The 16,881-nt window shown below is 44.4% G+C and overlaps 2 protein-coding genes across 2 annotated transcripts in view; one reads left to right on the top strand and one right to left on the bottom strand.

Annotated features, from left to right (window-relative positions):
• cathD (cathepsin D) overlaps positions 1 to 7,371 on the top strand; it is a 30,271-nt gene extending 22,900 nt beyond the window's left edge. Inside the window, exon 7 of the mRNA XM_050191519.3 lies at positions 6,943 to 7,371. Within this exon, the coding sequence (XP_050047476.1) occupies positions 6,943 to 7,104 (162 nt within the window). The 3' untranslated portion in view covers positions 7,105 to 7,371. The remainder of the gene's footprint in view (positions 1 to 6,942) is intronic.
• LOC126544261 (alpha-(1,3)-fucosyltransferase C) overlaps positions 1 to 16,881 on the bottom strand; it is a 125,906-nt gene extending 109,025 nt beyond the window's left edge. Inside the window, exon 1 of the mRNA XM_055062067.2 lies at positions 10,290 to 16,881. The gene's annotated coding sequence lies outside the window, so the exon portion shown is untranslated. The remainder of the gene's footprint in view (positions 1 to 10,289) is intronic.

Below are 16,881 nucleotides of genomic sequence, written 5' to 3'. Positions count from 1 at the left end.
GTCCTCTTTCTAAGCCCTACCTCCCAACCCCACTGTAGGGTAGCAAAGCGACACTTCTAACGCATCAGTGTAAACGTGGCTACTATCGTTGCCGGGAAAAAACACACAAATCCTTCCCAATGACAACGAATAGCCGAAACGTGAATAACTATTTTAAACTATTTTGGTCGGTGTCCGGACTTCTTCCTTTTAAGTACAAACTATGGTTGTAACAGATGCCGCAGTTCGGCCGCTCTGAATTATTTTTACTTGCAGTTCTTTCGTGCGCACTCAAACAAGAGCGTTCTTGAACTGAGCATCCGTCCAGGGACTACATTAAGGGGGTGGCGGGAAGTTTTTTTTTTATTATTATTCTTGTGGCTTATTGATTTTTCGAAACGACAAGGTTTTTGTAGTATGTTAATGAAATTCATGCATCATATATGAAACGTTGAATATGTTCTTTATACGGGGAACCTATTCTGAAAGTGATATAATTGTGTACCTTATCACACGCTTTGGAGGACCTTGAAGCTAATGATTTCCTCCAGTTGATTGCAATTTTGTTTTATTAATATTAGTCGCATCGCACGTTCATTGAAATAAATTAGTCCATATAAAAAGTATGCAAAAATAAAGTATTTCAAATACATATTGTCTTTAGAACAAAGGAATATTACGATGGACGCAGGTTAATGATGCTTGGTTCTGGACAAAATTTAAACACGCTTAATTGATTGAAGGGAACGCTTCGTGCTCAAAAAGCAGCACAAATAGTGGAGAGACAAAATACTATTGGTTGTTCCACATTACTTTTTTTTTTTTTTTACTAGCCGAAGGGGGTGGGATGCGGTTGTCCCTAGCAGCCCCTCCCATTTTAATCCACCCATGCATACGTCGGGAACGAAGTTACTGCAGTCAGGAATCGAACTGCTGACCAGTGCTGACCAGCTGAACGCCATAACCACTGAGATGCATTGCGGCTACTTTCCGGGATGACCTTATTGTATTTCTAGTATAAATAATCTATGAATCGAACCTCTCCGAGCAGCAGATAATAAGCGTATCATCCGCCGTTTGAAATCATTTAACAGGAAACATTGTGACGCGGATCTTCGATGGCATGCAGCCTTATATTTCGTTTTGATTTGAGTTTTTGAACAGACATGCAGGAAGGAGTCGACGCGACTAAAATTGTTGGTGGAGACACCTTGTGACGACATGTTGAACAAAAGTGTCCAGAGTATTTATTGCAATTGTACTCGATACGCCTGTCGACTGGCAGCGTATCGGCAGCAATGGAATAATCCCGACGATATTTTATTGCGATAGCAAATATATGGACACTCCAGGCGAATTTCCGCCACCGTCGATGTCGCCGTGACGTTCCGCATAAAGTCCAGGCGCTGTAACATCGCGGCAGCGCGCTATATGCTGCAGGTGCGAGCGAAGGCTTGTGAGAGTGATCCGGGAAGTATGGTGGCTTGAGGCAGCGGTAAGGGAGAAAGGCGGGCATGGTGCGCGCCGTCTTATAGCACGCGCAAGGAAGGCGGGGGGGGGGGGGGGAGATGTATATGCGCTAGGAGGGGCAGGTCTACGCTATACGCCTCCGCTGAGTAAGGCCTATCTTGTTGCGGCAACCGGTATTTGTTCTTCCTGTTTCCTTTACTGCACATCACCGTCTTCACAATTTAAACAAGATTCGCGCCGACGAAACACTTGCTCCTGAGCTAGCTGTAGTTCACCTAAGAGATGCCTGACCGGTGCAAAATAATCCGCGCAAGGAAACCGGGCACACCACCACCTCCATAATGTCGTGCGCCTTCCCTTTGTATTTCTCGCACTGTCCGCGATGCCTTCGAGGACAGTTCATCGTGGGTTTGCTAAGAAACCCAGCTAATGTCCACGTTTTCAAAGCAGCTCCGCGAATAGTGCTCACCCGTCGAAACACATTCCTTTCATTCGGAAGTTAAATGTGAAGCGCGTACGCATGAAGTAGAATCTTGCTGATTAGAAATTCGTTTCCCTACGAAAACACCTTAGAAGCCTATATTGCGTGACCGTGAAATGGCAAATAGGCAAGAAGAAAAAAAGCCATCCTCCGAAATGAGAGAGAGTGAAAGAGAGAGTCGCCTACGTGCTGCTCGATCCGCATGGTGTACGGGGTGAGGGATTGAAAGGCCCTAAGAGAGAGAGGGGGGGGAATAGAAAAGAATGCAGAAACTCCATTGGAGTCGTCTAACAGGGTGTAAAACTGGGCGAGTTGGTTGGTCTTCGTGGTAAAAGCAGCGCAAAAATAACGGCAGCACAAGACAGAGAAAAACACGGGACTCGGCGTCTGTCCTGTGTATTTCTGTCTTGTGCTGCTGTCTTCTTGCGCTGCTTTTACCATTAGTTGTCTAAGTACGCGTAAGTATACCTCCAAATTTCAAGTTGATCCACCCCCAAATTTCAGGTTGGCCCACCTCCAAACTTCAAGTTGACCCTACCCCAAATTTCCCCTTGGCCCACCCCTAACTAAGCTTACCCATGCATTTTCTATGGAGCCCTAGTAACAGTATTGGTATTCCCTCTGATCAATTTTTTGTTGTTGTTTAAGTTGTTTCTTATTTTATTTATTTATTTATTTCTTATCGCTTATAAAGCTACAAATCTACATTTACACTATTCATTATGACGATTAAATGCCTTAACTTCGCAAATTACGCATTTTTGTGCAGATACAAGGCACTACACTTTTTGCATGACTTTTCGCGTGACGGAGCTGGGGTACTCGCCAAAAAATGCTTACGCATTAAAAAAATGTGGAAAAAATGGATACTTGCTTATACGCTAGCACGTCACTAAAAGCACGGAAATAAAACATTAATAGACGGTTGATGCGCAAACTTACAACTGGTTTATTCTTGCCAGGTCACCTGTATATAAGGGTTTACAATCAGATTAAAACAACAAAAGTTGAACAAAAAATGTAAGAGGCACAAATATCTTCATGGACATATGTGCTAACGTTAGACAATCCTATAGGCTCAACAGTCATGATGCGCAAACTCGATTTTAGCTTGTGTTAGCTGGACAGACGGCCTACTTATCCAATTTTCTTTACCCGCGATTATGGACAGTGCTTCCTCGATCTCTCTGACGTCCTTATCACCCCCCACGTGCAATCAACTCAGTTTCACCGAAAAGTGGTGCGCATGTGCATCTCTTGCAATGCGCCGCAAGGTGTCCTGCTCCCTGCAATTGCCCCAACCATATTTATGTTCGCCAAGCCGCTCATTAATACATCGTCCGGTTTGACCGGTGTACCGTCTACCACATGCAAGGTGGATCTTGTAGATAATCTTCTCAGTACATTGTATAAACGCCTCTTTGTGCTGCTGTTTATCATTTACGTCACTACATAAGACTATCAACTTGCCAGGCGAAAAACAATACTGTCGTCTCGTGCCTTTCGCCTATCCTCTTGATTCGGTGCGCAATCTTGCGTGAATACGGTATCACGACAGCTTTTATGAAGTAAATTGTCTTTCTTCTTTCTTAGGTATTTACTACTAAAATGATGTCCGATGCGTTACATTCAAAATAAAGGCAATGTTAAAATGAAGTTCGGTCCTTCTAATGTGTATGTATAGCATTTCCTAAAGCTTGTCAAGCAAGCCAATGTCCTAAATATAAGCAAACAAGTTTAAAGCCTGCCGATGCCTAGAAGTACAAGGTGTCGAACCTACTATGCTTCTCAGCATAAGTGGTGCCAGATTAATTTTGCCCGTTTGGCATTCATAACAGATTATTTCATCTCTATATAGGCTGGGCATTCAAAAAGGATATTCTCAACCGTTTCTATAGCATCACAGTTAACACAGTAGTGATTGGTAGATTGTCCAAGTCGGCACGAATAACTGTTTGTAAACGCAGCGTTCAGGCGAAAACGATGATATAGGTTTTCTTGCTGCCGGGGAAGTTGGCGCGGAAGTTTCGATCTTAGAACGCTGTCTACCGAATGAATGAAGGCATGCTGGTGAATTGGTCGGCTTTGGATCCATTTCCGTTCTGAACGAGCACACTTTTTCACCATCGCCGATGCATGGCTTTTCGTAAAGTATGTATTTACGCATATTTAGTAGGGAAGAGCCCAGCATGACGTTAGAGAAATACAAAGACAAGGCGCACGACACTAAAAGGTGGTGGCATGCGCACTTTCCTTGGAGTCTATTATTTTGCGCTGTTGAACATCTCTTCATGTGAACCCCTGCTAGCCCAGGTAAAAGTATTGCTTCCAGCGCGATATGCACTAATCCCAATCTTACGTTGGCGGTGTCCACCGGGCTGTCGCTTCAGTAGCGGCGGCTGCGGTCTTTCGCACTTTTAATCACGCAGATTCCTATGAGCTCTTTTTCGTTTAATAATCACGTTTTTGAACCATGTCAGAGGACGGTACGCAGCGGGGGCTCACTATAGATGAGCTCCTAATGCCTTGCCTCATTCGTATATCATCCGTCGCGGTCTGCAACAGCATTAGTATCATCCTTAACTCCTGACCCATAACACCATTTTGGCCTCGACTCGAAAACGATTCACATTGTTTCGAATTGATATCATCTGTGAGCGTGGCTTCACTACTGTCCCATTTCTAGGGCATATTTTGCTTAATTTTCTCTCAGCACATTCCTAGTCTTCTGGAGCTAAATTCAGAAAGCTCTTCGCTCGTAAGTTATCTTTTCCATGGACCAGCTTGCCTTACGTGATAATATGTCGAGTATAGACTTGTACACGTTACAGAAGAAAAAGCAACCGATTGCAATTACAATTACTTCATCTTCACTCAAAGATGTCGTTTATTACAGTCACCAATTACGGCCCCACGAAAGTGAAGAATTACACAAGAATAATCGATTATTTCTACGTTATATTCCTCCAAACATTTATTAGTATTGCATAGATACAGTAAACAGAACCAGCCGGCTTGGTACTTTGAGTGCGTCCTCTGGAGCCCTTCATACATTGCTTATTTGCATCAACAATTGCTTTCAACACAATTTTCGTCGATAATCGTCCGTCATTTTTGTTGTGAAGACATCAGCAGCGACACTGAAAACTTGCTCGAGGAGGAAAAAATGGGAAAGGCTGGGAGCTCAGTCAGTTAGCTCAATGTGCGCGCTTTAATTAGGCCGGTGTTGTAATGTATACAGATCATGCGCACAAGACTGTGGTTGCTCAGCAGTTGGGTTTTTTATGAAGGACAGCGTTTCATTGTTACTGGAGCTTGGAGGAGACGCGCTCCCGGTTGCGCCAATGAAAAGCTGAAAAAAAAATCGTCCGTATGTGTTTTTCTGGCCTTCGCTATCGAGGCATAGGAGCGCCTGTTCAATTCGTCGGCCAACAGCTGGTGGAGCTTTAAGATGAAGAAACAGATTCGGAGCCCCTCGGGTTTGCCAGTCTGAACCTGCGCATTTGCAAGCCTGCTGCTTGGCCCGATCTCGGGCGTTCTACTGTTGTTTTCGTCAAATTCAGGTTCTCCAAGTCATGTAATTTGTTACAGCTTTGTCTCGTCGACTAACTTGTCACATGTCATTGGTTAATGAAAAGAATAATTGAATTACACTGAGCATTACTGAGTAAACAAGATAATCGTTAAATTACAAAATTAGAAAAACATATAATTGATTACAAGTAATTCTTTACGGGACATGTAATGAGGAGGGAAGATAACCGATGGTCATTAAGGGTTACGGACTGGATTCCAAGGGAAGGAAGCGTAGCAGGGGGCGGCAGAAAGTTAGGTGGGCGGATGAGATTAAGAAGTTTGCAGGGACGACATGGCCACAATTAGTACATGACCGGGGTTCTTGGAGAAGTATGGGAGAGGCCTTTACCCTGCAGTGGGCGTAACCAGGCTGATGATGATGATGATGATGAATTCTTTACGTACAATTCTGGTCCAGCATCAGGATTGGCTGGGATATGTTCTTACGAACAATTCTAGCATTAGAGTTTTCTGTTTGAGTCAACTGCATTTACAAGATCATTAATGTATAAAAGTATAAAAAGTATAAAAGTAACGGTCCGAGTACACTACCTTGCGGTACTTCGATGTAACTGGTAGACAGTCAAACTGTTGCCCGTCGATCGCTACATACTGTTTGCAATTGCTCAAGTAATCAGTAACCCAATGTGTAAGAATAGGTGGAAACATTACAATTCTTAATTTTAATATGAGTGAATCCTGAGGTACACGGTCGAATGTATTGCTAAAATCTAGAAGAATCATGTCTACTTGTCCGTTAATCTCTAGAGAAGAGGCTAGTGAGTGAATCACCGTAATGAGCTGGCTTACCGTAGAGCATTCTTCTCTGAAACCATGGTGGTGTCGCGGGATAAAATCCCGGCTGCGGCTGCTGCATTTAGATGTGCATGAAATGCAAAAACGCCCGTGTCCCGTTCATTGGGGGCACGTTAAAGATCCCCTGGTGGTAAAAATTAATCCGGGATCCCCCACTACGGCATGCCTAATAATCAGATCGCGGTTTCGGCATGCAACACCACATATTTTTTTTTTTTTTTTTGCCGTGCTGGTGAGGTGTTAGAGTTGAGTGTTTCTCGAGAAAATGGTTCATTTGTTTATTGATGATATGCTCAATTAATTTACAAGACGATATTACTGAAATAGGACGATAATTTTGTACAACAAGACGGTCTTAAATACCGGAACGATTCGGGCTGTCTTCCAGTCGTCAGGTAATTTGCCAGTTGCCAACGACGTACGGAATCATATAACAAGAAATTGTCTAGCAAGATAGATTTCTATCACAAGTGTCACAGAAGCGATATATATATATATATATATATATATATATATATATATATATATATATATATATATATATATATTGCACCTTTGCTGGCCTTGCGTCCTCGTCCGCCGCTAGCACTCACCCCGCTAACGAACTGGTTCTCGCGCAGGTGAGCCAGACGGGCATCCCCCTCTGCTTGAGCGGATTCATCGGCCTGGATGTTCCGGCTCCCATGGGGCCCCTGTGGATCCTGGGCGACGTTTTCATCGGCCGCTACTACACCATCTTCGACAGGGGCAACGACCGCGTCGGATTCGCCGAGTCCCGCTAGGCATCGCCGAGCTCGAAACCTGTCATTCCTCCCAATGAAGGCCTCGCAGAGACAGTTTCGAGATATTTGTTTTGACCGACCGTTTTGTGTGTACTATCACAGCTTCGCATCGCACATTCCTACAAAGCTTGGACGCACCTTCCTATGCAAAACCCATCGCAGTCCACTAACTGCGAGCGCTTTCACGTCGTGGCCTCGAAATTCTTTATGAACAAATTTCACGATTTGCATCTGGTCAAAATAAAGCAGCAATCATTTCATACGAAATGTTTTGTCGAAGGGCGATGGTGTTATTTTGCCTAATGAACGCACGAGGAGTAGGCTGTGGTGAGAAGTGAAATGTCGCTTGCATGACGAGCTTCGCCGAGTTGCGCCTTTGTCTTCCTCCTCCAATCCGTTCCACATTCTCGTCCAACGACCCATGCGGTCAGTAAGTTAAAAAGCAAGAAAGAAACGACCCGTAAATATATTACGCTGGTGCGCGCGCCGCTTTCACACGTGGCCCCTTCTGGCACAACATTTGTCTGAGCATGTCAGCGCTCTACTCATCGATGCACCGATTTCTCGCAAATATTTCCATCCGTGCAAGTGTGCGGTGCCTCCGTGTGCACTTATTCGCCAGCAACATTCATGCACCGTTTTAGTTATGGTATTACAAGCACTGTCATTCGTTTCCATGATCACGTAAGTGTACCGTCACAAGATCGCGAGGGAGCCGGTCACGAGGTGAAACCCTGATGACAGATTACGAGACCAAGTTGGTGACTGCGTCACTGCTGTCGCCAGTACAAATAATCCGCAAATCATGTCCAGCGATCAGTTATTCTTACAGTGAGGCTGTTTATGCGGACCCTGTGCCGCCATTGTCGGACTTCGCTAAAAAGGGGCCACGTGACCTAGCGGGAGATGAAAAGAGCTCAACAGAGAGAAAGGGGTTGGAGTTCATCACCCCTTTCCCTTTGTGAGAATGCTATCTTATGCGCGAATCTTATATGGTTGTCAGACGGTGCATTTTTGGCAATGGAGCGAGATCGGCATCGAATTTATCGACGATTGATTCTAGCCTGCCGCGAAAGGAACAAATGTAATCCTGGCGGTTTACGGCCAACGAACAGTACACAGCGATCGAAACGCGATACTAAGAGCGCGTGACTGCGGCACTTCTTGCGCAAGCAAGAAGTGCCGGCTGTCACGTCAATCGTCAAACCAACCAATCGCCGAAACGACTGCAGCACCCGCATTTCCAGCGGTGGGCCTTGCACTCAATGTACGGAGCTTTGGATTAGTGGCCCCGCACATTCCACCCCAGCTACAACTATGGGAAGGCCAGAAGTAGTGCGTACTCCTGAGGAAGAAGCTGCATACCGCGAGCGTCAGCGAGTTGGCTCGTGAGCAGGCTCGTCGTCGTAGGGCTGACCCCGAGCTGCGCACCAGATATGCCGAGTTTAAACGGCAGCGCCGACCATCAACAAATACAACATTACACTAATACTCCCTTGTATAGTGTAACAGTCGGCGTAACTAAAGGCGGAACCGCATGGCGCGATTTCAGGCGCGATTGACGCGCGGATGCGTGGGACGAGCGCGTCATTTTCACGCGTGCCCAGCATGATCCGTCACGAAATCGCGCCGCCGCGTGTTGCTGCTCGGAGAAGAAAAAAAAAAACGCGGCGCGCGGCGCGTCCGCCAATCAGAGTTCAGGTAAGTCACATGGCATTTTTGTTTTGCCACCAGATGGCCCTGCTCTCTGCGCATCTCTAGAATAACTGTGTATGTGGTAGCATATACAGAACCTCTCTGGCGCAATTTTTTTTTTTCTCGGCAGAACTGGCGCGTGCGTCAAAGAAAGCAGGCGCTACCGTGATTTCGTTCGCGCATCGTGTTCACCTAAAATGGACAAAGCAACCTTGAACGAGGCCCTAATAACTGAAGTGGAGAAGCGTCGCGTCCTGTGGGACGTACGCGACCGCAATTACAAGAGCAACATTACAAGAGCAAGCGAACGCGTCCCGCGTGCTCAGTGCAGCAGTCGGCCCATGAGTCGAGCCGTGTCAGGTTGTTAGTGGAGCTTTGCAATGTCGCGTATGAATTGTTGCGTCGTAAACTGTGCTAATAGCTACAAGAGCTGCCCACCTGGAACGAAGTTTTTAGGTTTTCCGGCACGATCATGCTTCAGAGACCAACGGGAATGTTGGATTCGCAGTGTACGCCGTGTGAAGTAAGTGATCGCGGACATCTACAAACTTGATGCTGTCGCTAGTTCCCTGTGAATTTACGCTCCACGCAAGTTAATCGATATTTTTACAGTGCAGTCGGAACCGAATGGCAGCCGGCAAAGTGGTCACGAGTCTGCAGTCTACATTTCGTAGGCGGAAATAAAACAGTCGAGGGATCCAACTTCTCCCTCGTACGCTCCTGCTGTTTTTCCGCCGACCTACCGCAATACTGCACGTGTGTTGTTACGCATAGACCAATGACTACATATGGGTGTCCCAGTGCAAACTGAGAAGTTGACAGATACATAAAAAGAGCTAGCAGTCAGTTGGGCGCAATCCAGGAAAAAACTATGCTATACGCGCTATGTATCAGCGGACTGCACAGTTCGTAAGCGCGAACGGTAAGTAAGGAGCCCCGGAAGCATGGCACAATGCATCAGGGACTGCGCGAATTTTAGCATTTACACCAGGCCCCTCGACAGCTTTGCGCGTGCAAGCGAAGCCGCGCCACTCTTGTGTAGCGCTACGTGACGGCTTAGATACCACGTGCAAAGCTGGCACGTAAGGTTAACGTAATGGTAGCCGTGGGCTAAAAAATAGCGCAACGTTACGGTTTCAGCTGCTACACAGCCAGATGCGTGTTGAATCCGTTCGGAAGGCACAGATGACTCTTCACGAGGCCAGGCCGAGACGGAAACAGAAAATCGGAAACAGCATGCTTCACCTCGATTACTCAAGCACTCGCACCGCCCGAGCAACGTCCCCAAACGGAACTAAACTACAGCACAGAAAACTTCGCGCAACTGCTGCGGCATCATTAATTGCAACACCTTTCGGAAACCGTACGTTTTACTTGCACCTATCGCACTCAGATGTCAGATACTTTTAAAATCGGGCCACACCACAGGTCGGACGCAAGTGTCATCGTTTACTCAGTAATAAGCAGGAAAAATAAGTATGCATACTAACCTCGATTGTGACGGCGTATGCCTCCAGGTTTACATTGGCCTGCTGCGCGCATTGCCCGTTCAAAACACTCAGTCGTACGTCCGCGCTTTCTTCAATCACGTCGAAAACATGATTGCTTCGGTATAATTTATGTCCTCACTCATCGTTTGAGGCCCTAACAAATATTGCACTGTTAACTTTCTCGAAACCTATATCCCTTTGATCACACCTGTCGCCATCGCGCAGACGCACTTTTATGCAATATGCCGGCGTAGCAGACGGAGAGACAGCTGCAGTTCGTAGCACGCGGGCGGAAGCTGAAGTGGCAGTTCGTGGCGCACTGAATTGTTGCGCCACCTGTAGGTGTTGCGCGTTCCCTATAAGTAATGTCCCCCCTCACTGAGTGAGTTAGATCAAAGGTTAGAGTTGTGCGATCTGCCACAGGCAATTTTTAATAATTTGGTGCAGCTAAAAAAAAATACACCCTGCATACCATACCTTCGTCGTTCCATCGACGTCATTCCTTCTTCGCAATTCTAGCATAACCATAATATCACCATTCAATCGTGAGTATGCCGCCGTTGTCCCGTCATCGACGTCATTGCGTCGTAGCCATGGTGTCGTAGTCGCCATTGTCGCCATACACTCGTCAGACATTCAATTGTCCTACTGCCATCGTGATACTCCACTTTTCTGAGACCAATGAGGAATATAAAATACCGACTTGCTACTCCTTGGCTTTTTTTGCGGTCACCAGATTTTACTGCGGATAGTTGTTAAATCATACCCAAGAATTAGGGTCATTTCGTTCAGTTTCCTTTTTATTTTATTTTTTATTTTTTTGCCACCACGTGGCAAAATCGCTCCATGACGCATGCCATGATGCACAACTAAAGAAAACGCAATAAAAAGAACCACACCCTGAGACTGTCGCTTCCCCCTCGGTACATGGAAACGAGTGTGTTTATGTATCAGCGTTATCTCCAAGACGGCCAACTACTTGCTCTACTAGAAATGAATCGACGATTTTGCTAGACGCCTGGCCAGACAGCTGGTGGTATTTCCGAAATGAAGTCTGGCCGAGATAACGGCTCGCGCGAAGGTTCCGTTGAATGTGTTTTTCTTGAGTGGCTTTTTTTTTTTTTTCTGCACCACGGTGGCCACGGGCTTGCGGATACGTTAGGCTTGATTCATGGGTTTCATGTAGAACCGGCGTGACCCAATGTTCAAGAAGCTCGGTCCTATCTTCGATGCCGGCTACTCAAATACATGTAAAATGCGGGAATACGTTTATGAGAAAACCGCTGAACCGATTTGAATAACATTTGTTGTACTTGAGAAAGTTAAATTCCAGTGACTGTAGCAATTAGAGTTTTGATTTAGACAAGGGAATGTTTCACAGGAAATGCAGGAAATCGGTAAACTTGAAAAAAAAAGGAGTAGAAGCATGAAGTTTACAAATCCGCAAGTCAGCTATGCAAAACAAATACGCATTTCTATAAACAGCACCCGTTGGAGAATCAAAGGCGAACAAACTTTATGCATGAGTTTACAACTTATGTGAATTTGTTACAATGTTTGGAAGGGTTTTGCAGATGCAACATTCACAAATTTGTGGTATATTTCAGGATGGCGTATGATATATCATTGCTGTCCGCTTTATGTGTATTATTAAGTGCAGCTTACAGAATTGCGATATCGTGTTTAGTTGCTGAGGTACAGTTCTACACGCCAAGTCTTATTTCTTGAAATTTTGCGATGTTTTTTTTTTTAATTTACACAAAGAAAGCAGAAAGCGTAAATAAAATATCGCTTCTGAAATCACTACATTTTAACGTTTTCTTTTAAATTCAACATACTTCATAAGACTTGGTGCAGTGGTTGCTGTGAAAAAAGATTGCCGATTTCGTATCTGAGGCACTATAATGTAAAGCTATTCCAAACTTTTCTATTACAATTCTGCAATCAGCCTTCCATGATTGGTTAAAAAAATTTCGGGCCATTCCCACTTCGCCTGTCTCTCACACGACGTCACGAAAACCGCGAAAACGCCCCATCTGATATGATCTGGGCACACTTATTATGCATGATTAAGCCGAAGGAAAGAAAAATCATTATTTCTCATTCGATGCCTTTTTCACCATAATAATCTGCCATAGATCAAACGTTTTCGGGCGGCGCCCACTTCGCCTATCTGTCACGCGACCTCACAAAACAGCGAAAACGCATAGCGTCAAAGTGACGTGTACCCGTTCGTTGACGACGTATTAATATGCCGAACAAAACTGTTTTTATTTTCCTTCTGAATAGCCAGAGACTGCCCCGTTCCAAAAGTAATAGAAGATGGCTGCCCGCCGATCGCTCAGGCACTGGCTACTCGCACCTGCCGGAGAGCATGGGTTTATTTGCGTATAATAAAGCTTTTTGCGTGGCTGTATAAAGTTATCGAGCCCTTTCGGCACGTATGCGATATCGCTCTGCCAACTTATTCTTTGCTGAGGATCCTTTTTAGCAGCATTCTTAACGTTCCGTTGCACGCCGCCGCGATTTTCGACCATCCACCGCAAGCTAAGTAAGGGGAAGCGGATCAGTCGCAGACGCCGGCACCACCCTCTTCAGCCGGTTATCCACTTTCACTGTTCTGACTCGGCGCCATCGAATCCCTCTCAACTTGAGCGCCCTCCTCGCCTCTTGTCAGCCAAATCGACAAGAAAATCTGGTCAATGTAAGCAATGCTATTTGCTTTGAAAGCAAGAAAATTGACCTCCTATTTTTTTTTTTTTTTTTTTTTGAATTATGGGGCTTTACGTGCCAAAACCACTTTCTGATTATGAGGCACGCCGTAGTGGAGGACTCCGGAAATTTCGACCACCTGGGGTTCTTTAACGTGCACCTAAATCTAAATACACGGGTGTTTTCGCATTTCGCCCCCATCGAAATGCGGCCGCCGTGGCCGGGATTCGATCCCGCGACCTCGTGCTCAGCAGCCTAACACCATAGCCACTGAGCAACCACGGCGGGTGACCTCCTATAAACAAGGAGCTAGTTTCATTGGGCTTTTCAAACAACGCTGTGGGTTACCGCCCTTTGCTTGCGCCGGTGGTTACGTAAATTTGACGTCAGGAGTTTGGAATAAAAACAGATTGGAATAGTTTCACGTTATGAGGTCCCTGGAACACCCGAGCTAAAACTTTAGCTCGCGCCGAACTCCGATCAAGTTTACTGTAACTCCGCAACGAAATATGATAATACAATTCTGTGAATTGCATCTAATAGTACACCTAAAGCGGACAAAATTGATATGTTACCACATGAATCTAAAAAAAACTTGGTAATATGGAAATACAGCTTCTGCAGAACCCTTGTAAACAACGTAACAAATTCACTTAAGATATCAAACGACATATCTAATTTGTCCGCTTTCAATTATCCAATGAATGCCGTTTACAGAACCGCGATATCTGTTCTTTATGCAGAGCTATGAATATGTAAACTTCGTGCTTCTATTTTTTTTTAAACTATCGAATTTCTAAAAAAATTCTTGTAACAAAGTTCAGGCTCTAAATCGAAATTCCACTTCCAACAGCCACTAGAATTTAACTTTCTCTCTCAAATGCAACAAATTTTATTAAAATCGGTCCAGGAGTTATCTCAGAAAAACGTTCTTGCGTTTTACATGTATTTGAGTAGGCCCTGTCGGGGATGGGCCCGAGCTAAAGCTTCCTCTTAAGTTCGAGTTAGAATATTTGTTGGTCGGAAATGTTTGTAAAGCTGCTTGGGAAGGAAGAGGAGAAACGAAATGAGAAGGCAGGAATTTTATTTACAAGAGTATCTGATCGACTTACCAAATGCCTACTTCTAGAATTATATAACTGCTAGATCAAATAATTTAGAAAATGCTACTTTAGTGTACACCGGAAAATTGCAAAACGCTACGCTGCATGTCGCATTACAGACGTTTTGTTCCTCTTCAATTATTGTGAATATACAGCTGAAGTATTATAAAGATAAACCCTGACAATCTAAGAAATGCAAGGCCTGTGTGCGACCTTACAAAATTCAGCAATATTTCTAGCGAAGCTGTTTCTGTCGAACAGTTGCAGTAGGAATTGGGATTGCTAGTAATATTAACACACCGCTTAAAACTTTGCCTGCTTATGATTTTGCTAACTATGCTCGCTTGCACCCCTCTTCCACCCCATTGAAAGTCAGTGACACGTCTCGTTTTCCCGAGACGCCTAAGAACATGAGTATAACGCTCGCATAACGCTGTAATTAACCGACGTGAACGAAATTTGGCACGCACGTCTGACGTAACGGGCGTCATTTCTAAAAATATGAAGTCGTTGCCTAGTTCAGCTCACCAAAAACAATGAAGTTACCAACTACGTGCCCTGTAATACGTATGAAAGCAGGGAAAACAGCAGTATTCACTAATTTCTGCAAAGCTCTTAATTGGCCCAGAGAATGGTGATTTGCTGCTGCGGGGAAGCAATTCTTAATTTCTTTCGCTATGCTGGTGTCATCAGCATCCGCTAATTAAACGGCTATCGATTCAGTCGGTAGTTTACACTGGAAATTACCCAGTATTTAAAGTATCTGTCAAAATTTCCTGTTTGAAAAACAAAGGAACAAGTCCATAATACGAAAGAAGGTGAAACGTGGTAAGTGTTGCCCGCAAATTTCAATTCCGAAGTCTTTTGAACTAATTATGAATCTGTCTATTTGTATTCGTTTACACGCAACTCAAGCAAGCTAGGCTTGAATGTTGTACGCGCGACACCATAGTGTGATAAAGTAAAATTATTCAGGATTCATCTGTTCACTGATTATTGAGTTATCTAAAATAAATAATAAAAATGGCAAACATATCAATAGAGTTCCCTCTGATCTTGACGCCTTAACTGATTGGTATAACCATTGGCCATCGGAAATGATAACTAACCAATGTAAATTTATGTGGGTGTCACGGCTTACTCTAACTTTATTCCTTATTTTTAATTCATGCATGATCTGCAGTGTCATTAAGGCTTTATTGCGGGAGGCGGTAAAAGACATCAATATTGCTGCGGTACACCACATCCGCAGGTAGTGGACTCCAAGCGACACCTGTTATAGGAAAATAAAGTATTTAAAAATGTTACTGCAGAACTCATATCATGATGACTGTCAATATTAGTGCTTTGTTTACGAGCGTGTACCAACCCACCATATTTCGGAAGCCACGTTTGTTTAACATCTGTAGTTGTCATTCTGAGACTTCCGTTGGTTTGGTTACGCGTTGCCTAAGCCGGTATGCTCTCATGTTGCTATGGCATTCACTTGCCACAGTAACGCTTGAGCATGACAGCATGATGACGACTGTATGACGCTGCCGCACTAACGACTACGGAATGAGAGAAGGAACGCTCTCAATAGAATGACAAAGGCGGTATGATGACAACGAGATGATGGCTGATCATAAGACCATTCTTAATTGATGACGTTGGAATAACAACGACACCATGACGTCTCCAATATGAGGATAATTCGATGACGATGAGTGTATGACGACGATGGCATGACGAGTGTATGGCGACGATCACGCCATCGTCATGCCATGACGATATTATGACGACGATGGCATGGGAAAAGGTATTCATTATCCGGAAATTATTCCGTTCTGCAAACTCTACTAATAACTCTCCCCTGCTATTCCTATAACCTATGCCACAGACTGACTTGTCTTCAGCCTGCTTCTTGCCTACCCTGGCATTGAAGTCGCGCATCAGTATAGTGTATTTTGTTTTGACTTTGGTAGTGACTACAGTGACGGGGCCCGGCACTTTAGCATCTGCACTGCAGTGACGGGGCCCGGCTGCATTGAAGCTTCATTCTGTTATGCTCCATTTGGTTATACAAAAGCGGGCATTAAGAATCATGACGCACTCGAGAACCGATACACCTGCAGCAGGCCACTGTTCAATCAACTAAACGTATTGCCATTCGATCTGACGCGTGAGCATAAAACAGCTAGCTACGTAAACAGTGTTGTTAAACGTAATCATCATTTCCCTGTGTCCATATCTTTTTCATCATCACGTGCTACCAGAAGAACTGCCGCTGGAAATTTAGACCTGCCTCCTATACATAATGCATATGGCAAAAGACTACTTGAATATATTGGAGTTAAGACATGGAACAACATACCCTCCAAAATAAAAAAACACAAAATTTCGGCAAAGCACTATTTATTAACTATAACCCACTGATTTTGTGCCTGTATTCTTGCTTGGCGTTCTAGTTGTTTGGGGTTTGATAATTTATGTAACTGGTGATATTTGTGCATGCCGTAAAAAAATTCTTTTTTTTCTGTTTTTAATGTGCTAATGTGTTGCATTCATCCCCTGTATTGATCCCCTTATGCTTGTACCGAATGTCTACTATATTTTGCATATTCGGACCCATCCAGTAGCCTGCGGCTATTGGGTCCTACAGTCTTTTGCGTATGCACTAGTGTAACACCTATGATGATAATAATAAAGGAAGAGAGAAAGAAAGTTCACTAGAATTCTGATTCTGAATGAAAAGGGAACGGTAAAAAGCACATTTAAAAAAAGGCATGGAATATGTT

The sequence above is a fragment of the Dermacentor andersoni genome, chromosome 1, assembly GCF_023375885.2.
Source record: "Dermacentor andersoni chromosome 1, qqDerAnde1_hic_scaffold, whole genome shotgun sequence".
Lineage (NCBI taxonomy): Eukaryota > Metazoa > Arthropoda > Arachnida > Ixodida > Ixodidae > Dermacentor > Dermacentor andersoni.
The sequence above is the reverse complement of the archived record's forward strand: the minus strand, read 5'-3'. Positions and strand labels throughout refer to the sequence as shown.